General features: G+C 39.6%; 1 protein-coding gene across 1 annotated transcript in view; it reads left to right on the top strand.

Annotated features, from left to right (window-relative positions):
* FBXO15 (F-box protein 15) overlaps positions 1-16202 on the top strand; it is a 644716-nt gene that overhangs the window by 577283 nt on the left and 51231 nt on the right. Inside the window, exon 7 of the mRNA XM_053714867.1 lies at positions 8839-9140. Coding sequence (XP_053570842.1) covers positions 8839-9108 — 270 coding nt within the window. The 3' untranslated portion in view covers positions 9109-9140. The remainder of the gene's footprint in view (positions 1-8838; positions 9141-16202) is intronic.

Genomic DNA, 16202 nt, shown 5'->3' on the forward strand with positions numbered 1-16202 from the left:
GAACCCTACGCATACATCCAGTCTTCCACATCTCACTACTCAAACCTTACATCAAGAATAGATATTTCCAGCCTCAAACTCCTCCGCTCTTGATCCGTGGTAACCCCGAATATGAAGTAGCTAATATTCTGGACTCCAGATACAGGCGCAGACAACTGCAGTATCTGATACATTAGAAGGGTTAATCTGTGGCAGACCGTTCCTGGGTCTCTGCCTGTGATGTACATGCTCTATCTCTGGTCTCCATGTACCATGCTGCTCACCCTTTGAAGCCGGCTTTGGCTCTCCATGCTCATTGCCTAGGGCTGTGTCGGCTCAGGAGGCGTGCAGCACTGACATCATCGCCGCACACTCCTGATGCTGGCCGGTCCCTTGGTGCCATTCACAGGTATGTAAGCGTGCAGTGAACGATCTGTCACTGCCCAAGTATAGGTGCTACTTTCTTGTGCTCCTGGGAGTTACTGGTTAACCCCTATTCTGCTGGACTGATACCTTGTTGCCTGAACTCTGCCTGTCTCACTACGCTAACTGGTTAACCCCTAATTTGCTGGACTGATACCTTGTTGCCTGAACTCTGCCTGTCTCACTACGCTAACTGGTTAACCCCTAATTTGCTGGACTGATACCTTGTTGCCTGAACCCTGTCTGTCTCACTGCGCTAACTGGTTAACCCCTAAACTGCTGGACTGATACCTTGTTGCCTGAACCCTGCCTGTCTCACTATGCTTACTGGTTAACCCCTATTCTGCTGGACTGGTTCTCTGTTGCCATATTCTGTCTGCATAATTTGCCTTGTGCTGTCCAGTCTGTGGTGAGTGCCGCTTTCCTCATTTTCCTGATATTCTCTGCTCTGGGATATTCCCTATCTTTCCGGCTCAACGCCGGGATTACAAGACTACTGGTCGAGACCGGTCTGATAGAGGAGTATCCCACGAGCCTTACATTCTGTCCCTTTAAGGGCTGACCATTTATAGTATGCATATGACATATATAACATAGCCATGATTAGGAAACTTGTATTATTTACCATTAAAATGTACTACTTTACTGTATCATAACCTGCATATATGTAAATGAGAGCCATCACAGCATAAATAATAGTACACAGTAATATGTAACAAGTTTATATTAAATTTCAAAACAACTCTAAAAATGTTTTAGATACATTTAATAACATACAGCTAAATAACCTCTCTTTTCTCTTATCCCTGTTCCACGACTCTACATAAATCTTACACATCCCCACATGACATACTTAAATCAACCTATTAATCACCTACCAGAAAAACTCTCTTTTGTATTTACCAGACTTAAAATAACTCCCATCATCGCACTTACAAATTCCTTAGTCCACTTGAAAATACAATATATTTATATGCCTTAGACACATCAAGTCTCTCATCAATCCTATTACTGATGCACAGAATTAAGCATTGTACACATTTTATTATTACATGACTTTAAAATCAAGTTACAGCAATAACTAACAAATCATTACAGCATCAGCTTTCTTAGCTAAGAAACACTGATACACACAAGCTTATATCAACTTGCATACCATAAATTCAATCCCGACATTCAGTAATTTTAACAAACGGCAAACTTTTAAAGATACAGAAAACATATTTTATAAATGCTCTATCTCTGTAAGTAAAACATATATTTATTAGTGACAGAATAACAAGATAAAACTCTTTACCAAGTTTAAAATGTATTTTTAGGAGTGTCCAAAATTGTTCAGAATAGCCTTTGAACTTCAGTAGAGAGCTTTACAAGTAACAAAAACACAGTGAATTATACAGAAAGGGTTTTCACATACATCTCTATTTTTTCAGGATACATCCTTACATATCACATTACAACATTATGTACAGGGAGTCAGGAATGTTTTTCTCCATAAGAGTTAAGTTAAAGAATCAGTCATAAATTATTCTCCCTCAGCAAACTAAGGTCTGTGTGAGTCAGTTTCTGTGCAGCTTCTCATGAGACTATTGCCAAGAGCTCTTGAAAAAAATATATATATATCTCTTATCACATTCCCATACATTCAAGCAACAACAGACTAAACGATTTACCTTGAGCAAATCCCATATTCACTTCATACTTGTATACACAGGACAGCACAATACACACAAATAAACATCAATCAGTGAGTACTCAGCTCCAGTGACATCCATGATTATCTATCTATCTATCTATCTATCTATATATATATATATATATATATATATATAAAATATGGTGCAAGACTCAAACTTGCAGAGGAACTATTAACCCTTTAAATACCATACAAGACTCAAACTTGCAGAGGGACTATTACAGTGCCAGACTCAAACTGGCAGAGGGACTATTAACCCTTTAAAAACAGTGCAATACTCAAACTTGCGCTATAAATTGCATTTGGAATCAAACGCTTAACCGCAGGACTCAAACCTGTCCAGAGGAGTTTAACCCCTTATTATTTCCCCTTAACGCCTGCCAGACCTTGGGTCTAAATTCAGAGGGAAGCAAGAGATTTAAACACTTCTTCTTACTTACCCAGTGTGAATTCCATCTTCTGACACCAGAACGGTTAGGTCTGAGTTCATTTATCGATTTTCTTGAACCTTGAACAGTTCCAGAGTGCTCTTATATCAGGCTGGTACTGGTCGGGCACTTTTTCAGCTGTTACCAGGGTTCATGTCACCTTCATGGTGCTGAGGATACCTCTAGGCCTATTCTATAGACTCCGGGCTCGGATCCTACTGATGTATGAGGCCTGTGGTTTATATGCAGCTTCTCCGGATGGAGGGTTGTGCGTATCACTCTAAGGGTGGTCGATTCAGGCTACTCGCCTGGGTTATGATTCTGCTTCTGCAAACGACTGTAGGTTCTTCAGGTCCCCGAGACTTAGAACCGTTATTTCCTTTAAATGGAAGTTGGGAAATGTGTGTGACCTGTTTGGTCTGATGTGCCGGGTGATTAACATTTGGTTTTCACTCAAGGTTCTTCCGGATGCTGACTCGTTAGCCTAATGCACCCTTTTTTGCGATGGCAGATCATCATCCTTTCACACTTTTGGGGGGATCGTCTGGTCGTGTGTGCGGGCATGGTTTTCTCTGTTGCGAGTCATGTTACTCTGAGAGGTGGTGTGCAGGAGCTCCCTGCCTTCTGTGAGAGTTGCAACTCCAACTTTTCCTTGAATAATAGTTTTTTCAAGCTCTCTGACTGTCGCTAATACCTTCGGAATATGGTGTTTGCCGTTTTGGTATGTTGTGTCCTCAATGTAACGCTAGCTTGGGGCTTGTCAGTAGAGGTGTTGAGGTTGGGTCAGGCAGTTGTCCCTTTTTCCTAGATACTCCGTTTGGAGTTTCATGGGCGATGCCTTCCATTACTTCTCTGAGATGGCGAGCAGAGCCCTGGATTATCATTTCCTTTGAGTATTGATGTCACCCTGCCTGGGTATCACGTGTTGCTGCTTGCCTACGAGATTTTTATTTTTATTTTTTTTTATTTTTTTATTGAGGTTATAAAACATATATAACAGGCAATATTATATCACATAATTCCAAACGTATAAAGTAACAGAAAGTACTGACATAAATGTGGAGCCCAGATAATATGTCAAATCAGTTATACAAATGATGCCTAAGAAAACAAGTATAAAAAAAATGAACCTCATATTTTCTATTAAGGTGTTTCCCCTTATAATGTATTGAGACATTAGATGGAATAATACCCCCCTAAGATATATAGAGGCCTCTCTTGGACCCCCTGGAGTAAGTTTATGATAAACTGGGGGAATTTGGGGAAGAAATAAAATAACAAACTGGGCCACTTTTGGACCCAAAATATAGTGCAAAATGAAAATTAATCAACATTATGTAGCACGAGCTGAGCAAGTAGAGCGACTAGCTAACTATAGGGATCTAACAAGCAAACTTTTGAATAGGTGCAAGTAATTTAGTGATAAAGTGATTACAATAGCATATGGAGGGCAACCCGCATATCATAGGAGCTAAATATAGTATGTAAAAGGACAGCTTGCTATAAGTCTGGGTAGTATAGATGTCTTTGAAGCACTATAGCTCATTGGAAATGTGGGTCTCTTTTATTCCAGGGTGCAGTAAATATAAATATACAAACTAGTAAATCTGTTCAGGAGGGCGGGGATGGGAAAGTATAATAAGGCATGCTAACCCAACAGTAGGTAACAGCGTGCAATATTTTAGGGAGAGAAGTTAAGCTCCCCATAGTCAAGTTAATAAAAGCCTCCTGAGAGCATTTAGAGTCAAGTTATAAGTCAGGCTGTCATTATCCTAGGGTCCCTGCCGGGTATACCGCAAGAATAGCGCAGGAGCTTGGTGGACTAGCTTACTACTAATACAGGAACTTAGGGTGCTCTACTAAACATAACCTTAGCATTATATGAACAAATGTGTTAGCATATTAAACTTATACATGAACTAAGTCATACCACTTAGACTGGGCACAATAATAAAAAAGAAGGGATAAGTATGGCTGGATTATTTAATGACGGCAACGATGTAAGGACTTCTGTATATCTGAATAAGGGCAATAATAGCCTGTGTTAAATACTTATGCCCAAATATAATTCCCTCAAAGTAAGCGTTGAGAGTCTAGCAAAGAAGCTAAGGCACCTGGCTGCATATTATTTTGAGAGTTTCTGTCTCACTCTTTTTTAGGTTAGAAGATTCAGGTGTATACACCTATAATAAGATAATTTAATTAGTAGCAAGTAACATAAATAACTTCATAGAGCTCAGATTATATGATCTGTTCACTTAGTCACAGTTATCAGACTGAACACTTCTAGCTTCTATTAGTAGCGGCTGATGGAATAAGCATACAACTGTGAATCTGCTAATGTCTAAGTATTGGGACCTAACAATAAAGGATAATAATAGGCACAAACACATATTAATGACAGATCTCCTCTACTATATACACTCAGTACATCTAAACATCAGGCATGGAAACAACATAAGTAAGGCTGAACCGTACTATTAACATACTATGTAATAAGGTATTATGCCTCCCTAGTATAGGTATGGCAATACGTTTAGTATATGGTTTGAGTCAGTGATTCTATATGTAAGTATCTGAAGCATTATAAGGTAGCATCCAGTACAATATGATCGCAAAGTTTGAGGTTACACCGGATCAGACTTGCACCCTCTGTTGTATTCTTCAGGGGGCAATGTGCGGCGCATCTATAAGTCTTTCAGCCGATCCCCCGTTTATGACTCAAAGTCAGGGTGTTGATATAGATTCCCTGAAAGCTTGTTACTCCCCACTGAGCGGACCCTGTCAGGAGCGGATCTCTCTCAAGTAATGTTATCTCCAAATAGCAACCCTCCGGTGGTCCTGATAGCAGTTCAAGTATGTCCCAATGGTTCTGCCTGTGGGGGAGAACGGCAGACAGGGTTGCACTCACCGGCCCTCCCGCTATCAGCCATGTCACGGAGGAGCTCAGTGGCTTCGCACTCAGTCCTGATATCTTGGCAGGGTATATGCTGATGGCTGAGAAGATAGCCCCTGGCTCTCTCGCTTGGCGGATCAGCGCTGTCTCTGGGCGAGACTGTATTGGAGGCGAGGGCTCTGTGAAAACAGGAATGCTCACGTGGGTTCCGGTATCTTCCATCGCTTCTCCGGGTGATTTTCTGGGTGTATCATGCCGGTGTCCCACCTGCACTGCTAGCGTGTGTAGGCTGCCAAATTCAGCAGACCAGATCTGTAGCAGTCGTTCATGGTGGTCATTGAGTAATAGGATCACTTCCTCAAGTAGCAAACTGGTATTGAGCTCCATCTGTCCTGTTACAAATGTGTATAGTTAGAGAGTCGATCGATCTTCCCTTTTTGATAATAAAAGTATAATAAAATGCAAGTATTGCCCTTTATAAGACAAGTTGATGCAAATTATAGTCATGAACATACAGAATGACAGTGGTATAACACTGCTAAACCCCGTTTACCGGGGGGGGGGGGTGTTGAGACCTCTCCTGAAAAGGGCCGCTGTAGGCCTCAACCCTCCGGATCGGTAAGATGATGCAGTCTCACATTAAACTTGATAACACTCAGCTGTGCCCAGTCTCCTGAGGAACAGACTTAAGGTTTTAGGGATAATAGTAAAGAAATACTGCTGATAAATAGCGAATTTTAACAGCAGTCTGCACGCAGCTTCCAATATTGCATCCATTCACGATGCTGCCCAGAGACACCCCCTGCCTACGAGATTTCTTGCAATCCTTTTCACTGGTTGCTGATTCTCAGACTGTTTAGGAGTCCTTCGTGACTCTTAAGTTTGAGGCTATCAAGATCGCCAGATCTACGGACATTAGAGGTGCGCTCCTCCTTGGAGGAGGCAGTTAGGGTTCTCTCCAAGATTGGATTTTTTCATTGTCCATTGTCGAGAACCCTGGCCTGGTCCTCGTCTCTCTGTGGATGGGTGTGGACGGTTCGGTTCTCACTTGAAGTTGTGGTCCCGTGAGCCCTCTTAGTTGGGGCTGGGGCTCTGTGAGAGATGCCTTTGTGACTGTGGCTCAGGCTTTAGGCCTTTCTGACGGGTCCCTACCTGTCTTCTGGTGCATTCCTGTAGAGTCCAGGTGCTTTTCAACTGGGTTGGCGATGTGGCCGAGGGGTCTCGCCTGTATGGTAGGGTTTTTTTTCCCGTTGTTCATTCCCTTCTCTTTCAGAGTAGGGTTTGGGTTCTCCGGGTTTGGAATTACTTTAGTATCGTGGAGTCCTGGGGGTCCTTGGTCCTGCCTTGCAGGGTTTTTTTTCCCTTCCTTTGTTTCAGGTTCCTGGGAGGGGAGCTGTGATTCAGTTTTTTTTTTCAGGCCCTTTCCTTGAGGGAGGACTTTGGATATCCTCCTTCCGGCATCTGGTGCCGGGAAGGGGCGCTTCTTGGAGCCGCTATTCAGTGGGCTGTACTCCCTTGGAGCTGGACAGCTAGCTGAGCATACTGTTGCACTGGGGCTACTCTGTACTGTAGCAAACCGAGGGTTGCAAGTTCGATCCTTGACGAGGTCTACTCAGCCTTCCTTCTTTCGAGGTTGATAAGATGAGCAGCGCCTTGAGTTCCTTAAGGGGGATTAGCCACGTTTTACAAGAACATTCATGTTTTACTCGAACCATCCACAGCGATTTGCTTAGTGATGGTGTATCCAGTTACAGCTACTTGCTTTTGTCTGGATGCTTACTAGCTTGACGCGCCTTTAGGAGGTTTTAAGTTAGCGATAGGGTCAGCCTTCCTTTTAGAGGCTGGTCTTTGAGAGTTCCTGTTCAGACGTTTTGAGTTTCTCTGCGAGAGCTCTGTTCTAGTTGCTGGGATATTTATCCTGTTCCTGCTGCCTCCGCCTATCTAGCCTCCAAATCTATATATGTTATGGAGCATTGGGGGACTCATGAAGTTCCTGGAGTACCTTAGGGTATGACATGAGATTGGGGGACATGAGGGGTTCCTCGAGTTCTTTTGAGGACATGTTCCCTGTGTATGGATCCTTTTTCTTGGGTCCTTGTATTTTAGGGAGTTTGTCTCCCTAGGTGTTGCCTTTGGAAATACAACCATGGGTTGCTTTTAGGTGTTGAATGGGAGAAAAGTTCCTTTGGATTTCCTGGTCTCAGTTCCCTTTTGGGGGGCAGATGCGGTCCTTATATTTAGCCAGGTAACCGTCTTGGGTGTCGTGTCCCATGGGGCAGACACTTCGGAGGTTGTTTGGTTTTGACGGACTCTGGGTCTGAGTGGTATCTAGTTCAGCTGTGCCGGTGGTGTAACTGATGTGCAGTTACCTGGGCTTGGGTTTTTCTCTGTGTCATTTGTACTTATTTTTTCTTTTTTGGGTGTTGAGTAATTCAGGCTGTGGTGCCTTTCGAAGGGGCTGCCTTTTGTACCCACCCGTTATTGCATTCAGTGTCTTCTAGCTTGGGTATTGTTTTCCCAAAAGTAATGAATGCAGCTGTGGACCTGTGTTCCCTTTTAAGAAGAAAAACATAAATTATACTTACCTGATAATTTAATTTTCTTCTGAAGGGAAGAGTCCACAACTCCCGCCCGTGTTTTTATCTCTGAGACGGCTGTACATTTTTTGTTCTTCTGGCACCTTTTTTCACCCTGATATTTCTCCTACTGTTCCTTGTTCCCTTGGCAGAATGACTGGGAGATGAGGGAAGTGGGGGGAGGTATTTAAGCCTTTGGCTGAGGTGTCTTTGCCTCCTCCTGAGGGCCAGGTTCTGAATTCCCAAAAGTAATGAATGCAGCTGTAGACTCTTCCATTCAGAAGAAAATGAAATTATCAGGTAAGCATAATTTATGTTTTTAATTGTATTTATGTTGTGTTTAGTACAACTTTTTAACAATTTATTATTTACTTAAGGTTTTCAGCCGCTCAAACCCGAGGAGGGTAAAATGCGGTTGCGCTCTCATGATTGAGCTTACTTTCAACTTGTAATAAGAGCTTTTTCCGTTGAGCTAAAAAAAAAACAGTTATCGCTTGCGCGCATCAGTTAGTGTGCCACTTGTCAGCTAGTCCTTACTAAGCTTACAAAAGTAAGAGACGTATGGGTAAACAATTTTGTTTAAAGAGGTAAAATGCGTTTCTCAATAGATTAAGGTTGTTACAGAGTACAGAGATTTTTTTTATTTATTTTTTTGGAGGTGGGGGGGGGGGTGATGCTGCTCTTTATGACCTATTTTTGTTTTTCATGGCCTCTTGTAGGTGGCTGAAATAAAAGATGACTTCAAACGCAAATGATGAAACAAGATGAATGTATTATGTGCTATTTCATGATTGTGTAATTCTTTTATAATATTAACATAAATCTTTCTTCTTTATACAGAACTGTTTTATTTTGGACATTACTTTATTGGATGGAAATAAAAACCCATTTTGGTGTATCAGTGCCCCAGTAAACATTCGTAAATCAAGGCAACAAGATTTGCTGTTTGACTTTATGGGACAAAACTATTTTCTGAAATACGAGGATCCATTGGGGACCATTTATGCTGATCTTGTCTGGATGAACGAAACTGAGGAATTTTACATAGTATACATGAAACTTCACTTAAATACAGATAAGGTGAACAGCTGGTTTGGGACACACTACTGAATTATGAAAATGTGACAGTTTTCATTTCAACAGTAAGTGAAATAATAATTAGTCTCTATCAACAATTTTCTACAAATTTCATTTTTCTCTATTGTTATGAATATCATATTTAATTTGGTGCAATGGACCAATATCACTAGTTTTTACTTCTTTAAGCTGATACCTATATTTGAGCATTAATTCATTATAACCAATACCGTTTGATTTAAATTTCCTAAATCTTAACATTCAAAACTGTATAATGCATTTTAAATTAATAATTTGTTAAAAAAAGGTATATAAAATTCCTAATTTATTAAATTACTATTTTGAAAATGAATGGGATGTCACCACTATAGCCTAAAATGAGACTCGAAAATTTGGATTATTTAGATATAAACATTTCTTTTATATAGGTGGCGAGAGTCCACAAGCTGTTACGTATGGGATATACATTCCTACCAGGAGGAGGCAAAGTTTCCAAAACCTCAAAAGCCTATAAATACCCCGCCCACCTCACACATACCTCAGTTTAAAACTTTGACTCATTAGGAGGTGGTTAAATCATGATGTGCTTGATTTCTTCAGTGAAAGGCGCTTCAGAGCATATTGAAGCCCAGTTCCCCTCAGAGTACAGTGCTTGTAAGAGGGAATTGAAGGGAGTACTGTCTCATGTCACCATGTTTTCGCCTCATGGGAAATCTATTCATAAGCTCTCTGTAAATTCAGTCGCAGAGATACACCATTTGCCTCCGTTTACAGATTGACATTATACTCCTATTCCATTACCTCTGGTCATATGTTTCATTACTGGTTTGGCTGTCTGCTATCAGGTACGTTTTTTTAATTATTAAAAAGTTTGTTTGCTATAGATATTATATAGAGCCCAGGGACAGGCACTATGTCCTCATTTTTGTTATAATGCTCTTAGATTCTTATTGGCATATTGTAATGCATGTTAATTCTGTCAGAGCACTATGTTTGTAGGGGCATGTTTTTAAGAGGATTCTTTTCTTAAGGTCACAACTTAACTCCTATATACAGTGACAAGAGTATTTTCTATTCTTCAAACTTAATTCATAAACATTATGACACACACAGTCTATTGATTAGAAGCCGCTAACTTACCATTTGCAGCCTTTTTAACAATTAGTATATACATCATCAAAATATTTCCGTGCCTTGTTTTTTTCTATAAAGACACGCCCCCTCAACTTGCGTGTGCCCTTAATCTACACATTGAAGGGCTTCACATAGATGCTAGTCTTTATCTCTTAGTTTTCTCATATATTTTTAATAGAAAGCACAGTCTTATGTTAGAATCTAAAAAAAATATTTTTTTTGTGCTTCATTTTTTTTGTATAGTATTAGCATACGTTTAGGAGGCATTCTTTCCTCTCCTAAAAGCCTGCTATAGATTGGGGAATATATTTTTATAGTATTTTATTGCAAAGTTTACTTTGTGTTATTTTGCCATAATGGTGCAACACTTTCTGGTTTCTGAAGTTACCATAGGAATTAAGCAGATTAAACACCTTTCTACTAAAGCTAAGTGTGCTTATCGTAAACAACTGAAGCAGCTTCTTCAGCTCATTTATGTGGCTCTTGCTTAGAATTTTTATCGTATACCGATCATTCTAATAACGTTGCTACGTGTACAAATGCACCTACTGATCTCCTCCTTACAGACGGATGCTGATGGCGTACAGCCATTAAGAAGGTCTTGACTGCATTTCTGCCTTCAAAGAAACAAAAAAGGTCAGTTAGAATGTTACTTTATTCTAGTAATATATGTACTGACCTACAAAATACTGAAATGTCTTTGAATGATGAGGATTCCTCTAAGAGTTCCCTCATCGGACGTAGAACCTGATAATTCCTCTTTTTTTATTTAAAATTGAACATATTTGTTCTCTTTTTAAGGAAGTCTTAGACACTAGGGATTGAAGAAGCTAAACCTTCTGATGATAAATCATGTAATCTTTTGAACTCAGTGTATAAAACTGTTGTCAATCTCCCTGAGATTCTCCCTATTCATGATGCTGTCTCTGAGATGATTGCTAGGGAATGGTCTAAACTAGGTGTCTCTTTTAACCCTTCTTCAAAGTTTTTAAAAAGCTATCACCTAGATTACGAGTTTTGCATTATACCAGGTGTGTAAATAACGCATTAAAATGAGCGGTATCGCACTTTTCATAGCGCTGTGGTTACGAGTTACTGAAAAAAAGTCATTTTCTGTGCTTTATGGTGCATTAAAGGGACATTAAACCCAAAATATATATTTCATTATTCAGATAGAGAATACAATTTTAAAAAAAGTTTCCAATTTACTTCTATTATCAGATTTGCTTCCTACTCATGATATTCTTTGTTGTAGAGATACCTAGGTAGGTAGCATGCACGTGCCTGAAGCACTACATGATAATAGTGCTGCCATCTAGTGCTCATGCTAACGTATAACATTGTTGCAAAATTGCTGCCATATAGTGCTACAGACACGTGCACACTTCTGCGCTTATATCCTTGCTTTTCAACAAAGGATAACAAGAAAACTAAGAAAATTTGATAACAGAAGTAAAATGGAAAGTTGTTTAAAATTGTGTTCTCTATCTGAATCATTAAAGAAAAAATTTGGGTTTTATGTCCCTTTAAGCTCTATACCGCACAAAAGCCAAGGGCTTACTTTACATGCTCGTGCACGCTTTCACCCATAGACATCAATGGGGAGAGAATGTTAGAAAATAACTTACACCTGTGGTCGCAGAACGGAAAATCGCTGTAACGCAACCCATTGATGTCTATGGGGAAAAGAAAATTATGTTTAAACCTAACATAAACCCCTAGTCTAAACATCCCTTATCCGCTGCTCCCCAACATCGCCGACACTAATAAAGTTATTAACCCCTAATCCGCTGCTCCCCGACATCGCCAATGCTAAATAATCCAATTAACCCCTAAACCACCGGCCCCCCACATCACAACTAATAAATAAACATATTAACCCCTAATCCGCAGCCCACCCACATCGCTACTACTATAATAAACCTATTAACCCCTAAACCGCTTGCCCCCCACCTCGCCAACACTATAATAAAGTATTAACCCCTTAACCGCCAGCCCCCCACATTGCAACTAATAAACTAAACCTATTAATCCCTAAACTGCCGCCCCCCCACATCGCAAAACACTAAATTAAACTATTAACCCCTAAACCTTACACCCCCCAACTTTAAATTAAGTTACAATATAACTATCTTAAAATAAATAAAAATTTACCTGTGAAATAAAAAAAAATAAGATTAAACTACAAAGTAACCTAACATAACTATTCTAATAAAATAAAAAACTACCAATTAAAAAACATAATTGACAAATTTTAATAAACCTAATACTATGAAAAAATTTAAAAAAATTAACATTACAAAAAAATACCAAAATTATGGAACCCCCCCACTAAGATTACAAAAAAAAAATTTATCCAAAATAATAAAATGACACCTAATCTAATACCCCTATAAAAACAAAAAAGCACCCCCAAAATAAAAACACCACCTAACCTAACAATAAACTACCAATATCCCTTAAAAGGACCTTTTGTAGGGTATTAACACTATGTTTCAGGCCCATAAGCCTGTTTCTAAAAAGATCTATCACAAAGTTTTGAAAACGTATATATTATGGTGTTCTTCCCATGATTATCTTGGCATTCTTTTAAGGATTTCTTAAGGATGGTTTAAATAGGGGTTTATCTGCCAGTACCATCGAAGGACAAATCTCTGGCTTTTCTGTAATGTTTCAAGGGAAAATTTCTAATCTTCCTGATAGTCATAGTTTTGTTCAGATTTTAATCCAGGTTAAACCTGTTATTAGACCTATTTCTCCTCTTTGGAGTCTTAACCTAGTATTAAAGATCTTTCAGGCTCCTCATTTTAAACCTATGTATAAATTGGACATTAAACTACTTTCTTAGAAAGTGATATTTCATTTGGCTATCTCTTCTGCTAGATGAGTTTCTGAATTGTCCACTCTGTTCTTTAATTCTCCTTATCTGACTTTACATCAGGATAAGTTGTTTTTGCTAACTACTTTTCAATTTTTTACCTTAAATCGACATGAAACCCAATATTATTCTATTGTGATTTATGTAGAACATACAATTTTAAACAACTTTCCAATTTACTTTTATTATCAAATTTGTTTCATTCCCTTGGTATGCTTTGTTGAATGAGCAGCAATGCACTACTGGATTCTAACTGAACACATGGGTGAGCCAATGACAATCGGTATATATGTGCAGCCACCAATGAGCAGCTAGAACCTGGGTTATTTGCTGCTTCTGAGCTTTCCTAGATAAACCTTTCAGCAAAGGATAACAAGAGAAGGAAGCAAATTAAATAATATAAGTACATTGAAAAGTTGTTTAAAATTGTATGTTCTACCTAAATCATGAAAGAAACATTTTGGGTTTCATGTCCCTTTTAGTTAATAAACTCACACAACTTTAATATGGAAATTATTGTTCCCTCCTTGTGTACAAATCCTAAAACTGTACTACTGTAAAAGCTTTGCATTCCTTTGAGGTTGTTAGAGCATTAAAATATTAAGTTAATGCTACTAAGGTTTTCAAACAGACTTCTAGGGAGAGACTACAAATGCGGCGCAGGCTTCAGCGCAACTGCTGAAACCCGCTTCGCCCGTAAGTTCACCTCGTGCATCGGGTGATTTACATATACGGCGCCGTCAGATCATAGACTGTCATAAGTCGTATAAACGTGCGGAAATACACAATTCTGGAGTCGCCAGTGACTTACGGCATTTTATAAACTGCCGGCACATAAGTTAAAAATAAAAAAAGTTACATCGCCCGTAAAAGTCTAACCTGCCTCCCAAAAATAAACCCGACACGTCAAAACCCCTATATGCGCCATCCCCCACATTGCAACTAATAATAAGTGATTAACCCCTAAACTGCCATCCCTCACAACGCAATAAACCTAATAAATATTTTAACCTCTAAACCATCATCCCCCCACAAGGCAATATACCTAATTAAACTTTTAAACCCTAATCCACCATCCCCCTGCTACACAATTTACCTAATTAAACTATTAAACCCTAAAACCCTAAACCACCATCCCCCACAACGCAAATAATCCCCTAAATTAACCCCAATTATATAAAATAAAAGACTACCTTACTAATAAATTAATTACAAATTATAAAAATAAGGGGGCGTGTCCTGACCGCGGCCATGATCAGCAGCAACCTTGTGAAGCTCCTCAAATGAATCCAACAAAGCATCACCTATTTCCTTCTAAACTTGTTATTTAATACTGTAATTTAGCAATTCAACATAGGAGAAGACACAGAGCTGAAAATTACTTTTATATTTATGATCTTTCCTACTGGATTCAAACTGATCTGACTTGGAACATAGGCCGCGGCACTCTTACACTCACGCATCTTTCCCCCTTGGATAATCTCACTTTCCGAGTAGAGCAGTATTCACCTGCTACATCTTACTTCATCAATAAGAATATTTTTTTAACGCTATCATTATGGAGGACTCCCGTCTCATCTTAAGAGCTAAGCTAGAGGCCCTAGGACACCTGATGGATTGTAGATTTGCAGATCTCGGTGACATATGCAGGGAAGCCATGAGCCCGCGAAATACATCATTGGAAGTTTCTGGAGATACAGGAGAGGGAGCAGACACAGTATGGCCTTTACGATATACTGACCTGGGAGCAGATTTGACTCTGTGCGCTGCACTAAGCTGTCCTGACCAAAAGTATAGACACAATGAGCTCCAGAGTATGGAGCTGCCTAAGCAAATACCGCCTATGATATGCAACATAAAGCTTGCGTCATTACCCTCAGATCCGCTGGAGGGGGATGCGGACGATTCCCTCTGTGGTAAAGAGGAGTTTGTAATTACCCAGGCAGCAGGATCGCCAGATCTAAATAAGCACTCGCTTTCAGTCAGAGCCTCGGCTTATGACATGCAACGGAGAAGCCGCAACAGGAAGATACCCATAAGATAGTTATGTCAGACCCGGTCCGTCACCTCACCGAGTTTACAGAGATTGACAGTCACGCTCCTGGAGCTTTATTATGCACAGATCACTTGGCCCTTTATTACCGTGGAGGAGGCATCAGATGCTACTCACTCAATAACATGGATATTCATAATGGGGTCCAATGCGGTAAGATCCGACTTGGGATCAGATAGTGTGACTCACTTTACTAGGCTGACTTGAGGCCCACTTGGATTGCCTCTACAAACGAAAGCCAGAAGAAGTTGCCATAAGGACATATAACTTTGGAGGATCACCAGCTGGCAGTCTACATGCAAATCATGGCTGCTATATAGTAGCCGTTGTTGTACTTTATTAGTTTTTAAATGCTGGTTAACTGTTTGTTTCTTATTTTTAGTCAACTACCAAACTATATCACTCATTTCACGTTTATGTTAGGGGATCATTAGGTCAGTGTAACTGTGACATTAGTAGCTACCACATCATATTACTTCTTATTACCGCAGCTTATTACTCTTTGTGATCAAAAGATCTTAGATCCCTTATTCCAGGTGCCAGGAGTCTGAAACGAATACAGCATAAGGAAGTTTAGTGAAGTTATGTTACTACCCCTATCAATTGACATATATTGCATACTCTCATTGATAGTGTAGTATTCTCACTAGCTCCTGGGTCTAAGTGGAACTAGATAGTGGGAACACTATATCAGTGACATATAGGTTAAATCTTGTACCACATACTACTATGTTATATGGCTACTTGTATTTTTTATCTCTATCCAACTTAAATTGGTGCTTGTCTGGTCTCAGTTATTTTTGTGTAGGATGCTGTGTCTGTTATTTATACACTTAATGATTCACTAGCTTGGCACATAGATACAAAATGTCACTTCCTCTGTCACCTATATTTCAGGGTAGTTCCTCCTCACACCTATCAAAAACATAAGATTCTGTGCACTAGTATTCCTCCCTATTATATAAAGAAAGGTATCTCTTATTCCAAATATGTTGTTAGTAAGCTAGGCAGTTCAGAAGCAAGTAACATTCTAGTAGGCAGCTTGCAGGAGTAAAGAGGTAC

This window comes from Bombina bombina, chromosome 5, assembly GCF_027579735.1.
Source record: "Bombina bombina isolate aBomBom1 chromosome 5, aBomBom1.pri, whole genome shotgun sequence".
In the NCBI taxonomy this organism is placed as follows: domain Eukaryota; kingdom Metazoa; phylum Chordata; class Amphibia; order Anura; family Bombinatoridae; genus Bombina; species Bombina bombina.